Source organism: Sus scrofa, unplaced genomic scaffold (assembly GCF_000003025.6).
Source record: "Sus scrofa isolate TJ Tabasco breed Duroc unplaced genomic scaffold, Sscrofa11.1 Contig74, whole genome shotgun sequence".
Taxonomy (NCBI): domain Eukaryota; kingdom Metazoa; phylum Chordata; class Mammalia; order Artiodactyla; family Suidae; genus Sus; species Sus scrofa.
The window spans coordinates 7993-22290 of record NW_018085302.1 but is presented as its reverse complement, the minus strand read 5'-3'; the positions used below and the strand labels follow the sequence as shown (position 1 = coordinate 22290).

The window sequence follows — 14298 nt, the reverse complement described above, 5'->3', positions numbered from 1 at the left end:
ATCAACAACTATATCAAAGAATACATCGAAGCCCATGTTTCTGTGCTAACTACCTAAATAATTATTCATTACGCTGCCTCAGCCTCAGAGCTTTATCCTCAGACAAAAATCAAACAAAAAGCAAACCAAAACGCTCCTTGGGGCCACCTTCAGCCATCTTGCGTGTATTATTATTATTTTAGGACTAATCTGTTTAATAAAAATAGCTGTGTCTCTAGCCCCCTCCCCAGCATCGAGGGCTCCATACCCCCTTTTAATAATAATCTCAAAAAAAAAATTTTGACATTGTTAATTGGCAACAGCAATCACAAAGTCAAAATCACTTGAAAGAATCCCAGTATCTCAGAAATAGCACCTCAGCAGTTTGACCGATAAGTAGTTGTGTGACACCGAGAAAGTCAGTCAAACTCTCTGGCTCTCAGTTGCTTCCTGGGTCAGCTAAGGAGATTGGATTAATGGTCTACAAATTTCTTTTTAGCTCTAAAGTGCCTCTGGTTTCACCTGGTGCCTTAGCTGAGATGGAGTGGTAGAGCCTCCTGGGGGCCTTTGATGCAGAGGAAGAAGAACAGTGGAAGAGTCTTGCTGTGAAGAGAGCTTTCAGTGTTCCAGCGCTCACTCATTCAGTCTTAGCCCAGGACATCCATTTAAATGAAAAGTTATTACAACAGAGGGAGACAGTCCCTGAGCCTAAAGAGAAGACCCTTCATGTTCAACTTCTTGCTCTAAGACGGAATTACCGTACAAGGTAGGTAATATGGTGCCCAGGGGATGTCATTGACTGAATGTAAGAGGCTCTGAATCATTGCGTGTCTAGGGTGAGTCCCTTTTCCCCTCTGAGCCTCAGTTTCTGCCTCTGTAAAAAGGAGAGGATAAAGTTTTGTTGCTGTTTTGTTTGCATTCACGTTCTGCAGTTCCATGAAGTACCACTTAGGGTCCAGAGTGAGCCGTGGGAAGGAGCCCTTTGTGATGTGATGTTGCACCCATAGCAGTATGTCTTCCAGGCTCTCTATCACTTTCTTATTTTCTCATCAGATTTCTGTCACTGGAGCTTTATGTTAGAGGATAAAATTCCACCTAGTTAGGGTCTAGACCATTGTTTACCTGCCTAGGCTTTTACATGTAAACCATGGATTATCTTGTAACCCTTGATGCCAGGGTGCGGGTTTTATTTGAGGACGTGCTGGAGGGAAAAGGAGGTAATTAACTACCAACGAACGCTTTCTCTCAGGGAAGGGGGGAAAAAGAAAGCAGAGAGAATGTAAATATGAGGAAGTCTGAACTAGTCATAGCTATGATTTATTGAGAGCTTCCTATTTGCCAGGTAAGTCTGTTTTCTATATTCTATCTCATATCTAATTCTTATAACAACCATTTCAAATGTGAATTGTGACCCATTCCAAGCAAATGAGCTGTTTCCAAGGACACATGAGATGTGGATGATAGAGCTAAGAACTGGCTGCCAACTGCAACACTCACTCTTATAACCACTACTCTAGACTGATCCATGAGAAGAGTGAAAGGTAGCTTCAGAGGCCCATGAACCTGGAACTATTCCCTCAATATGAAAAGATGAAGTCAAACATTTTAGCAAGAAGTTGATTTAATTCAGTTGTATCATATTGGCAGTTTTGCTCAATGCCATGACATTATTATATGTGGGTCAGGACCTAGAAGGATTCCTTATACTCCTCACAGTGCCCTACATTCTGCTGTTGGAAAGCACTGAGCAAATGGAAGAGGGGTGGGATAAGTGGCTGGGGAAAGAGCAGGGGCCACAGCACACACATCATGGTAGGGACTCCGCAGTTTTTTTTTTTTCCTCCCTGTGGGAACCAGCAAGACATCAGTAGAAATGTTGTGTTGAGATGTTGTGTTTTTCCTTTTGTGAGGATGGGTGTAAGAGACACAATCTGACTGTTTTTTTTGTTTTTTGTTTTTGAGGGCCACATCCACGGCATATGGTTGTTCCCAGGCTAGGGGTTGAATTGGAGCTACAACTGCAGGTCTACGCCACAGCCACAGTAATGCAGGATCTGAGCCTCACCTGTGACCTGCACCACAGCACAGGGCACTACTGGATCCTTAACCTACTGAGCAAGGCCAGGGACGGAACCTGTGTCTTCATGGATACTAGTTGGGTTCCTTAGTACTGAGCCACAACAGGATCTCCCTGACTGATCTTTTTAGAGGATATTGCCGATTCTACTATCTGGAGAATAAACCTTAGGAGAGAAGAGTGGAAGCAGGGAGAGCAGTAGTAATCCAGCCATGAGCTAACGGTGGCTTGGACTACATTAAATAGACATGCAAGGTACATGGGAATGCATTACTTTTTATGAAACCTGGGTGTTACTTTTCTCTCTTAAAAGTTGTCTTTCTTTACCTCTGGGGGCAATTACAACATTTGATTTTACTTATTTTATGATTAATTCCATTGCCCATGTATAAGAGGCTCCAGGAACTCCCCCTGGAGTTAATAAGCCTTCCTATCCCATCCCCTAATTTTGTTGACTACTAGAAGAAAATGGAGTGACCCTCTCTGTCCTGTTTCAGCCCTCACTGCGTCGAGACTCGGATGCCTATTCTGGGCTGTGAGATATATAGATACATTTCTTCACCCAGGGATCATCAGGCCCTCTTGTAAGAATATTGCGGCATGAGAGGTGGAACCAATAGCCAAGGCTAGGTTTCCCTTTGAACCACACGAGGGAGGGTACTGTAGTATTTTGATCTTCACTAGAAAAATGTCATTCACGTGTGCTCTTTCCAGTCCTGATTTGCCCTTCCTCCTCAGGCCTATCTCCTACTCATGTTGGGGGAAGTTTTCCTTTCCTTTCTGGATACGCCTGGGTTTTAGCCTTGACTCAGCCATTCACCTGTCGTGTGTCTTCGGGCGAGTAACATAACCTCTCTGAGTCATGGTTCCTCATCTATCAGTTCACCACCTCACAGTGGCGCAGGAAGATTTAAATGAGGGATGACTGTATCGTGCTTACTGCCGTCCAGCATGCAGGAGAAGCTGAACAGAGTGCAGCAGGATCTGCTGTTGTGGTTGATGGGCTGACAGTGAAAATGGTGAATGCCAGTTACTCACACGCTCAGTTTCCTCCAGGCCCCCAGACTGGTTCACAGCCTCTTTGGGTTGCTTTTGATGCCTTCCTTGTTTCCATTCCCCAGCACCAGCAAGGGAGCCTCATCTCGTTTCATCTTTCCTGCTCAGTTGTTCTTCCTAACTGCCCCCTCCCATTTTTTTATACCTTTCATTGTCCCATTTCTTCTTCAGTTCTTGAGTTTTCTCTGTCTCATTTTATAAATGTGCCATTTAGGAGTTCTGGTTGTGGCTCAATGGTAATGAATCTGACTAGTATCCATGAGGCCTCACTCAGTGGGTTAAGGATCTGATGTTGCCATGAGCTGTGACGTAAGTTGCAGAGGAGGCCTGGATCCTGTGTTGCTGTGGCGGTGGTGTAGGCCGGCAGCTGTAGCTCCAATTCCACCCCTGGCCTGAGAACTTCCATATGTTACATGTGTGGCCCTTTTTTTAGGGCATAAAAAAAAAGCATAAAAAAAAAAGAAAAGAAAAAGGTGCCATTTAATTGCACGAAGTTGCAAGTTTCCTGAGAGTGAGAGCCGTCTGTCTTCTTTCATACTTGCTGAATTGCCTAGGCACTTGAAGTTACTTAATAAAACATTTGTTCAAATAATTGAATTAAAATAAATCCTCACCTCTAGCTGACACAAGTATTTGCCAGTAGTAGGAAAACCAGGAAATAGAAACAAGGAAACTATAATATATGTCCACATATGTTACATTTGAACTATTGTTGAACTATATTCTCAACAACTTCTGGATGTTCACTTTGGTGTCAGGTATCAAAAATTTCAAAAAAAAATGTGTAAAAATTCATGAAGCTGTGGGATTGGGTGAAATCATAAGGCCAAAAATAATTCAGAAAGTTATATCGTTCATAGAAAGAAAATGTTGAAGACACACTTTAGAAAAGGAGCAGTATCAATGAGATTGGCATTTCTGGAGAATAAAAGGAGAAAACAGATTCAGGAGTAGAAGTTCGCTTGACATTTTCTAGCACAAAGGACTGATGAGAATGGGATACTGTTAGTCATTAAAATAGGTGGTTCCTGATACTGATGATAGTAATTATTTTTTTCAGGGTGGTTTCCTTGAAACAACATGCTCATTGGAATAAAATGATCTGGTTCTTGTTCTGAGTCCATTTCTTACTGGGAGGCTGGGCTAACTTATAACCTCTCTGAGCCTCATTTTTTTACTTGTACTATGGGGATTGTAGGTTTCTTTTCTTTCATTTTTTTAAGTTTTATTGAAGTAGAGTTGATTTACAAGGTTGTGGTAACTTATGCTGCATAACAAAGCGATTCCGTTTTACATGTACACAAATCCATTCTCTTTCAGATTCTTTTCCCACATAGACTATCACAGAATATGGGGTAGAGTTCCCTGTGCTGTACAGCAGGTCCCCTTAGGCCATTCATTCCATATACCACAGTGTGTGTATGCCAATCCCAAACCCCCAGTCTATCCCTCTCCCCCATCTGTCTCTTTCAGTAACCATCAGTTTGTTTTTAAAGTCTGTAAGTCTATTTCTGTTTTGTAAATAAGTTCATTTGTATCCTTTTTTTAAAAAAAAAGATTCCATGTATAAGTGCTGTGAGGATGTTTGTCTTTCACTGTCTAACTTCACTTAGTCTGATAATTTCTAGGTCCATCCATGTTGCTACAAATGCCATTGTTTCATTCTTTTTTATGGCTGAGTAATATTCTATTGGATCATAAGGTTTTTTGTGAGGTTGACGGGATCATGTCTTGCCTAGCATGGACTAGTGAGCATTGAGTGGGCAAACATTTACTATATTAGGAAACAAAAACTTAGTAAGTCAGGTATGATGTGTGAAAGAATTCCATACATAGGCAAGTGCTAAGTAAACACGACGGGTTGGTGTAATGATTGTGTTTTGTCACAGGTCTCTTCCCTTAGATCCATCTTCATCAAGTGCAAACCATGGCCAGTACAAAGAATGTGACTAAGTTAATTTTCACTGGTCTTTTTGAGGATCCAGAGGTGCAGAGAGTGTGCTTTGTAGTGTTTCTTCCTGTGTACCTGGCCACAGTGGTGGGCAATGGCCTCATTGTTCTGACAGTCAAAGTCAGTCAGAGTCTGCATTCCCCCATGTACTTCTTCCTGAGTTACCTGTCCCTGGTGGAGATCAGCTACTCCTCTACTGTCGCCCCCAAGTTCATTGCAGACTTGCTTTCCAAGGTTAAAACCATCTCCCTGGAGGGCTGTGTGGCTCAGATATTCTTCTCCCACTTCTTTGGCGTTGCTGAGATCTTCTTGCTTGTGGTGATGGCCTATGACCGCTATGTGGCCATCTGCAAACCCCTTCATTATATGAACATTATGAGCCATCAACTGTGTCACCGTCTGGTGGCTGGTTCCTGGCTGGGGGGCTTTGTTCATTCTATCATTCAGATTCTCATCACCATCCAGTTGCCTTTCTGTGGTCCCAATGTGATTGACCACTACTTCTGTGACCTCCACCCCTTATTCAAGCTCGCCTGCACTGACACCTCTGTGGAGGGGCTTATTGTCTTGGCCAACAGTGGATTACTCTCTATCTTCTCCTTTCTCATCCTGGTGTCCTCCTATATTGTCATCCTGGTCAACTTGAGGAACCATTCTGCAGAGGGAAGGCGCAAAGCCCTCTCCACCTGTGCCTCTCACATCACGGTGGTCGTGTTGTTCTTTGGACCTGCCATCTTCCTCTACATGAGACCCTCCTCCACCTTCACTGAGGACAAACTGGTGGCCGTGTTCTACACGGTGGTCACACCCATGCTGAACCCCATCATCTACACACTCAGAAATGCAGAGGTGAAAATTGCCATGAGGAGGTTGTGGGACAAAAAGGAAAACTCAGGGATGGAGTGAAAACGGGAAGCAATAAAATGTATCTCATTATTCCCTGCTCTTGAAATGAGTTTTGATTTTAGTGAGATGTTCATGAATGACAGAAACAAATGTAAAGACTTGATGGTACTGCTGCTATGATTCTCCTTAGCAACCAAAGACTCGTTTGTAATCTGGTGTAATGTTCCAAGGACAGAGGTCAGATCAGCTTCGTGAGAGCCAACAATATCATGGGATTTGGAAATATTAAGAGTCAAATTAAGTGCAAATGCAGAGGAAAATATTTTAACAGTGTTTCATAAGTTAAATCACTTATTCCTATGATTTCCTTCCTTCCTGCCTCCCTCCCTCCCTCCGAGTCCTTTTCTTGTCATGTCTATTAGTGTGTCTTGTAAGCCAGTCTGTGTTTACATTATTGTTCCATCTCTCAGAAAATCCTTTCGCCCAACTGACCCTTAGCATTGCGGAAAATATAGCGAATATCATAGAATTTGCCCCTGTTGACTCTGGGATTACACAGACTGTCTTTTCATTTGGCTTCCATCCCTCTAGCTTTCCCTGAGGATCAGGGAAACAATGCAAGATGCTTCCTTGCAAAAGGGTGGGGCATCACAGTATGCTGTAGAACTTAAGGGCTTCCCCCTTTCCCCTCAGGTGCTAGTTGAGCATATAGGTGAATAGCGGTTTTAAAGGCACCAGGAAATTGTCCCTATTTCCCTTGTCCCCACTAATCATGGCCATGGATGACCATTAACAATCCCTGATAAAATACCACTCTTGCAATGACTTTACCACACTTTTCCACATGACAAACTTTAAGACTCAGGTTACAGTCGCTTCCCTTATGAGTCCTCCTCTCATCTTCTTCCTCCTTGGGTTGAACTTGTGTCTCCTATTCATGGTTATTTCTACATGGTTTTGTCACTGCCCTTATCACTTTGATTGTATAAGTTCATATGATCTCCTCTCTCACTAGACTGTAAGTTTTCAAGGACAGGACTACCCACTGTCCTTTCTTTACTGTTCTAAATATTATGCATTTAGCTGGTGCTTTGTCAGTGCTTGTTGAATAAACAAACTTTTAGGCTCATGGGCAATCCTTTCTACATCACATTTTATAGATTTTTTTTTTTTTTTTTTTAGGGCTGCACTCGCAGCAAATGGAGATTCCCAGGCTAGGGGGCGAATCGGAGCGGTAGCTGCTGGTCTACACCACAGCCACAGCAACACAGGATCTGAGCCTCATCTATGACCTACGCCACAGCTCACAGCAATGCCAGATCCTTAACCCACTGAGCAAGGCCAGGGATCGAACCCACAACCTCGTGGTTACCAGCTGGATTTTTTTCTGCTGTGCCACAACGGGAACTCCAGATTTCATAGATTTTTTTTTTTTTTAAATCAACGTGTCTTATGGTAAGGAGCATATCTCTTTCTGCTAAAATTTGAAGAGCTCAGGCTCTGAAATTCATCAGGCTCTTCCAGTAGTCCTTCTCTCACATCTCATGATCCAAATACTTCACTCCACACCCACTTTGCATAAGTACAAGAAGATTAACAGTAGTGTGAACTTCCTAAGTGTAATGAATAGTAAAATAGATAATATACATAAAGTTTTTAGAAAAGAACATGGTATGCAGTTGTACCATGGACTCAATAAATACTAACTGTCATAATTATCATCATAATTAGTGCTGGTCCTTAATTTCGTGTGTGTGATGACTACATGCCTATTCACTAATTGGACTTCTTCCTGTCTCAGGGAGCTGCTCAGAATGGTCCTTGATTCCATCGTAAAAAAGTTTTAGGCATTTGAAGGCAGTCCAGTCATTTTGTTTTGAGGCTTCTTTGGGCTAAACATTCTCTGTTGCTTGATTACTTTTGAGTGTCTCTCACAGTAGCTGGCACATTGTAGGTGTTCAATAAATAGTTGTTAAATAGAGGTTGACTATTACATGGCCTCTTTATCTTTTATGCCGAATGTTTCATATTTTGTTAATGTATGTTTTAAATCATTTAGTTTCTGAACTAAACTCAGTGGAGCTACCCTCCCTTTCTCTGGATGCCTTGAGTGTATCATAGCAGACTAGGACTTTAGGATGCAGAATATGATAGAAGCCTCTTATTCATGTACATATTTGTTTTCCTCCCTGAGAGCTACAGAAAGAATATCATCCGTGCACTCTTAGTCCTTGGATAATCATGGATGGATAGTACGGATAATATCTACTCTAATGGGATTGTCAATTTTCTAAAGGATTACCTTACCTACTGAGGGTAGGTCTATTGAGGGCTAATTACTCACTTTGTTTTTGTATCACTAGAAAAACCATAGGAAACAAAGGAAAGCAACTTTTCAATTGTTTTAAGAGTCAGATGTTGTGAAATTTAGAAAATGTCTACTCAATTCACAGAAGTAATAACAGTGTAATTATTACCACTTACCATTGGCAACCATGTTGTTACTTCCTAGTTGTTGATTCTGCCACAGCATCAAGAAAGAAAAAAAACCAAAATGAATTTTTTTTGGACAATGAATATAAAATAACTTCATTAATGACACATAGGTAGAGGGCTACATCCTACTCTGCATATACAATTTTGTATTTTTTTCACATGTTCAGTATAGGTTTGACTGCAGGTGATAGAAATAAAAGACAACTTATTGAAAGAGAAGTATAGAAGTCAAAGTCCAGCACTTTTAGGAGGTCCAACAATATTATCAGAAATTCACAGCCAGGAGTTCCCGTTGTGGTGCAGTGGCTAACGAATCCGACTAGGAACCATGAGGTTGCGGGTTCAGTCCCTGCCCTTGCTCAGTGGGTTAACGATCCAGTGTTGCTGTGAGCTGTGGTGTAGGTTGCAGACGTGGCTCGGATCCTTGCTGTGGCTGTGGTGTAGGCTGGCAGCTACAGCTCCAATTAGACCGCTAGCCTGGGAACCTCCATATGCCACCAGAGTGGCCCAAGAAATGGTAAAAAGTCAAAAAAAAAAAAAAGAAATTCACAGTCAGCCATCTTCAGCATGTAGATTCAACCTCATGACCTTAAAGACTTCTAATACTACATATGAAAGCCGTCCAGTAGAACTTATGTTACCCTGGAGATTTTCCGTATCTGTGAGGTCCAGTGTGCTAGTATCTGTTGAGCCATAGAAATGTGGTTAGTGAGATAAAAGAACTGAATTTTAAATTTTATTTAATTTTAATAAGTTCAGTTTAAAAATATATATTAGACAGCACAACTCTAGTATTTCATCTATATTCTAGGAGACCATAAAGGGGAAATGGGGAGGATAAACCAATCACTTTCTTTTTAAGGAGATGTTTCAAAAGTGCCCCACAACAATTTTTCTTCCATCTTATTCAAGAGGTATATGCCACATGGTCACCCTTAAGTGTAAGGGAGGCTGGAAAGTATAATTGTTTATTCTATGTGAAATTGTGTTCTATTAAAAAAATCATTTTATTTTGTTCTCATAAAGAGGGAAGAGAAAATGGATGTAAAATAGGCATATTGTCTGAGGCATTCTATTATACGCAACTTCTTTTGTAAGTAAAAAATTTTCAAAACTCATGGGATACAGCAAAAACAGTTTTCAGAGGGAAGTTCATAGCAATAAATGTCTACATCAAGAAACAAGAAAGATCTCAGATTAGCAACCTAATCTAATACCTCAAGAAACTAAAAAAAGGAAGAACAAATGGAGCCCAGAGTTAGTAGAAGGAATGAAATAACAAAAAGCAGAAATAAATAGAGACTAAGAGAAGAGAAAAGATCATGAAATGAAGAGCTTTTTTTTTTTCTCTGAAGGATAAACAAAACTGAAAATCCTTTAGCTAGACTCACCAAGAAAAAAAAGAAAGGATTCAAATAAATAAAATTAGAAATGAAAAGGAGATGTTAAAACGATATAACACAAATACAAAGATTCATTATAGATTCCTGTAAACAGTTTTATGGCAACAAATTGGGCAATCTAGAAGAAATGGATAAATTCTAAGAAGCATACAACATAACAGACTGAATCATGAAGAACCAGGAAACCTGAAAAAATGGATTACTAGTAAGAAGGCTAAATTAGTCACCAAAAACTTTCTCAGACAACCAAAAATCCAGGACCAGATGGTTCACTGGTGAATTCTACCAAACCTTTGAAAAAATGTTAGTACCAATCTTACTCAAATTCTTCCAAAGAATAGAATGGAGGGGGACACTTCCAAACTCATTTAATGAGGTCAGCATTATCTTGATATCAAAATTAGACAGGGCATTACAAGAAAAGAAATTACAGATCAATATCACTGATGGACCTGGACATAGAAATCCTCAGTTAAATATTAGCAAACGGAATTAAATAACATATTAAAGGAATCAGGCATCATAATCAAGTAGGGTTTATTCTAGAGATGCAAGCATGGTTCAACATCCACAAATCAATCAAAGCAATATACCATGTTAACAAAATGAAGGATAAAAATCATACGATCATTTTAAGAGATGCAAAAAAAGCATTGACAACTTCAACTTCACTTTATAACAACTCTCAACAAAGCAGGCATGGGGGAATGTACCTCAACATAATAAAGGCCATATATGAAAAAACCTACTAGTAACATCGTAATCAATGGTGAAAAACTGAAAGCCTTTCCTTGAATATGAGAAACAAGACAAGGAAGTGCACTCTTACTACTTTTATTCAATATAATTTTGGAAGTCCTAGCCAAAATTGGGCAAGAAAAAGAAAAAGCCAAGTTGGAAAGGAAGATGTAAAACTGTCACTATTTGTAGATAACATGATATTATACATGGAAAACCTAAAGACTCCATCACAAAAATGTTACAACCAATAAACAAATTCAGTGAAGTTGTGTACAAAAACAGTATACAAATTCTGTTGTGTTTCTGTACAGTAATAATGAATTATCCAAAAGAGAAATTAAGAAAATAATCCCATGTATAGTTGCATCAAATAGAATGAAATATCTTGGTATAAATTTTAGCAAGGAGGTGAAGGACCTGTGTGCTGAAAGCTGTAACACATTACTGAAAGAAATTAAAAAGTATAGAAATAAATGGAAAGATATACTGTGCTTAGGATTTGGAAGAATTAATATTGTTAAAATACCCATACTACTTCAAGCAATCTACATACCAATGCAATCTCTATCAAAATTACAATAACCTTCTTAATAGAAATATAACAAACAATCCTAAAATTTGTAAGGAACACAAGAGATCCTGAATAGCAGAAGAAGTCTTAAGAAAGAACAAATCTGGAGACATTATAATCTGTGACTTCAAACTATGTTGCATAGCTGTAATAATCAAAACAGTATGGCATTTGCATAAAAATAGACACATAAATCAATGGAACAGAATAGAGAGCTTGGAAATAAACCCACACATATTGGGTCAATTAATTTGCAACAGAGGTGTCAAGAATATATAATGGAGAAAGGACAGTCTCTTCAATAAATAGTTTGGGAAAACTGTACAGCCACATGCAAAATAATGAAACTAGAAGACTCTCTTATACCAGACACAAAAATTAATTCAAAATGGATTAAAGACTTGAATGTAAGATCTGAAACTATAAAACTCCTAGAAGAAAACGTGGGGGAAAACGCCTTGACATCAATCTTGACAAATACTGGATTTGACACTAAAAGGAGAGGCAACAGAAAGAAAAATAAGTAAGTACATCTACATTAAACTAAAAAGCCTCTGGAGTTCCCGTTGTGGCTCAGTGGTTAACGAATCCGACTAGGAACCATGAGGTTGGGGGTTCGATCCCTGGCCTTGCTCAGTGGGTTAGGGATCTGGTGTTGCCGTGAGCTGTGGTGAAGCTTGCAGACGCGGCTCGGATCCCGAGTTGCTGTGGCTCTGGCGTAGGCTGGAGACTACAGCTCCGATTAGACCCCTAGCCTGGGAACCTCCACATGCTGTGGGAGTGGCCCAGGAAATGGCAAAAAGACAAAAAACAAAACAAAACAAAACAAAAAATGCAAAAAATTTAAAAAAACCCCAAAACAACTAAAAAGCCTCTGCACAGCAAGGAAACCATAAACAAAATAAAAAGGCATCCCATTGAATGGGAGAAAATGTATGCAGGTCATATGTCTGATAAAGAGTTAATTCTAGAGTTCCTGTTGTGGCTCAGCAGGTTAAGAACCTGACGTAGTGTCTACGAGGATGTGGGTTCAATCCCTGGCCTCGTTCAGTGGCTTTAGGATCCAGTGTTGCCGCAAGCCATGGCATAGGTCACAGATACAGCTAGGGTCCCGAGTTGCTGTGGCTGTGGTGTAGGCTGGCAGCTGCAGCTCTGATTTGACCCCTACCTAGCCCAGGATCTTCCATATGCCACAGGTATGGCCCTAAAAAAAAAAAAAAAGTTAATCCCCAAATATATAAAGAACTCATACAAGTCAATAGCAAACCCCCAAACAGTTAGATTAAAATGGGCAGATGATCTGATTAGACATTTTTTCAAAGACATGCAGATGGCCAGCAGGTACATGAAAGGATCCTCAACATCACCAGTCATCAGGGAAAAGCAAATCAAAACCACAGTGAGATACCACCTCAGACCTTTTAGAACGGCTATTTTCAAAATGACAAGAAAAAACAAGGTAGCAGTGATGTGGAGAGAAGTGAACCCTTGTACACTGTTGGTGCTAATGTAAATTGTTACGGCCATTATAGAAAACAGTATAAGGGCTCCTCAAAAAATTAAAACTTAAAACTGCCACATGATCCAGCAGTTTCATTTGTGGGAATTTATCAGAAGGAAACAGAGACATTAACTCAAGAAGATATATACGTCATAATGCTCATTGCAGCGATATTCACAATAAGACGTGGAAGCAACCCAAGTGTCTGTTGAGGATGAGTGGATATGCTAAATGGTATCAGTGTGACAGAGAAGGACGAATGTATGACTTCACTTACATGTGGAATCTAAAACAGGGAGTTCCCATTGTGGCTCAGTGGTAACAAACCCGACTAGTATCCATGTGGACTCGATCCCTGGCCTGGCTCAGTGTGTTAAGGATCTGGCATTGTGGTGAACTGTGGTGTAGGTTACAGATGTGGCTTGAATCCTGTGTTGCTGTGACTGTGGTGCGGGCCAGCAGCTGCAGCTCCATTTCGACCTGGGAACTTCCATATGCTGTAGGTATGGCCCTAAAAAGATTAAAAAAAAAAAAAACAAAAAGAACTCATAGATACAGAGAACAGCTTGGCTGTTGCCAGAGGCAGTGGGAAGAGGGCAGGTAAAATGGATGGAGGGGGTCAAAAGATACGAACTTCCAGTTATAAAATAAATAAGTCCCGGGGTGTAACATGCAGCATGGTGACTGTGGTTAACAGGACTGTATTGTGTATTTGAAAGTTGCTAAGAGAGTAACTTTTAAAAGTGGTCCTGGAGTTCCCACCGTGGCGCAGTGGTTAACGAATCCAACTAGGAACAATGAGGTTGCGGGTTCGGTCCCTGCCCTTGCTCAGTGGGTTAACGATCCAGAGTTGCCGTAACCTGTGGTGTAGGTCGCAGATGCGGCTCGGATCCTGCATTGCTGTGGCTCTGGCGTAGGCCAGTGGCTACAGCTCCAATTAGACCCCTAGCCTGGGAACCTCCATATGCTGCGGGAGCAGCCCAAAAAATGGCAGAGACAAAATAAATAAAAGAAAAAGTGGTCCTGACAAAAAAAAAAAATTAAAACTATGTGTGGTGATGGGTGTTAACTAAACTTACTGTGGTGATCACTTCACAGTGTGTACAAAAATCATATCATTATGTTGGACCTCTAAAACTAATATAATGTTATATATCAGTTGTATCTCAATAAAAAACAACAGCTCCCTAAATTTTTTTTTTCTATAAAGGTGATTTGTAATGGTTCGGTACTATCATAGAAGTCAATTGTAGAATAATTTTCTTAATCATTCAACTATTTCAGAGTTTTTAGGTTCATGTAATACTTTATTCGACAAGACTTAGGCATTTTTTTTTTTCATGTGCTTGGGATATAGAGCTGTACATAAGACAGAAGGTACCTGCCTTCATGGAGCTTACATTCTAGGTAAACATTCTGTTTCGGAAGCTTCTGAAGTTAGGTCAGCATTGCCAACGGGATGTTTGGTGATGATGGAAATGCTCGGTATCTGTGCTCACATACGGCAGAACCTCGCCATGCGGCTGCCTAACGTTCGAAATGTGCCTAGTCTGACCGAAAAGCGGGTTAATTTTATTCAATTCTAGTTCACTTAAAATTAAGTAAATACACGTGTCTGCTGGCTACTAAACTGGATATCACAGATATACAGACCTTCAGCATTTCCTTGTGCTACCA

At 40.4% G+C, this 14298-nt stretch overlaps 1 protein-coding gene across 2 annotated transcripts in view; it reads left to right on the top strand.

Moving 5' to 3' along the window:
- The window catches only part of LOC100515430 (olfactory receptor 4B1), a 37250-nt gene extending 31173 nt beyond the window's left edge, over positions 1-6077 (top strand). Inside the window, exons 2-3 of one of the 2 annotated variants that reach the window (XM_021082371.1) lie at positions 479-745; positions 5091-6077. In XM_021082371.1, coding sequence (XP_020938030.1) covers positions 5208-5969 — 762 coding nt within the window. In that variant the 5' untranslated portion in view covers positions 479-745; positions 5091-5207 and the 3' untranslated portion in view covers positions 5970-6077. Of the gene's footprint in view, positions 1-478; positions 746-5039 lie in introns of those variants that run through there. The other variant, XM_005654678.2, reaches the window with a different exon arrangement.
- The last annotated feature ends 8221 nt before the right edge of the window (positions 6078-14298 follow it).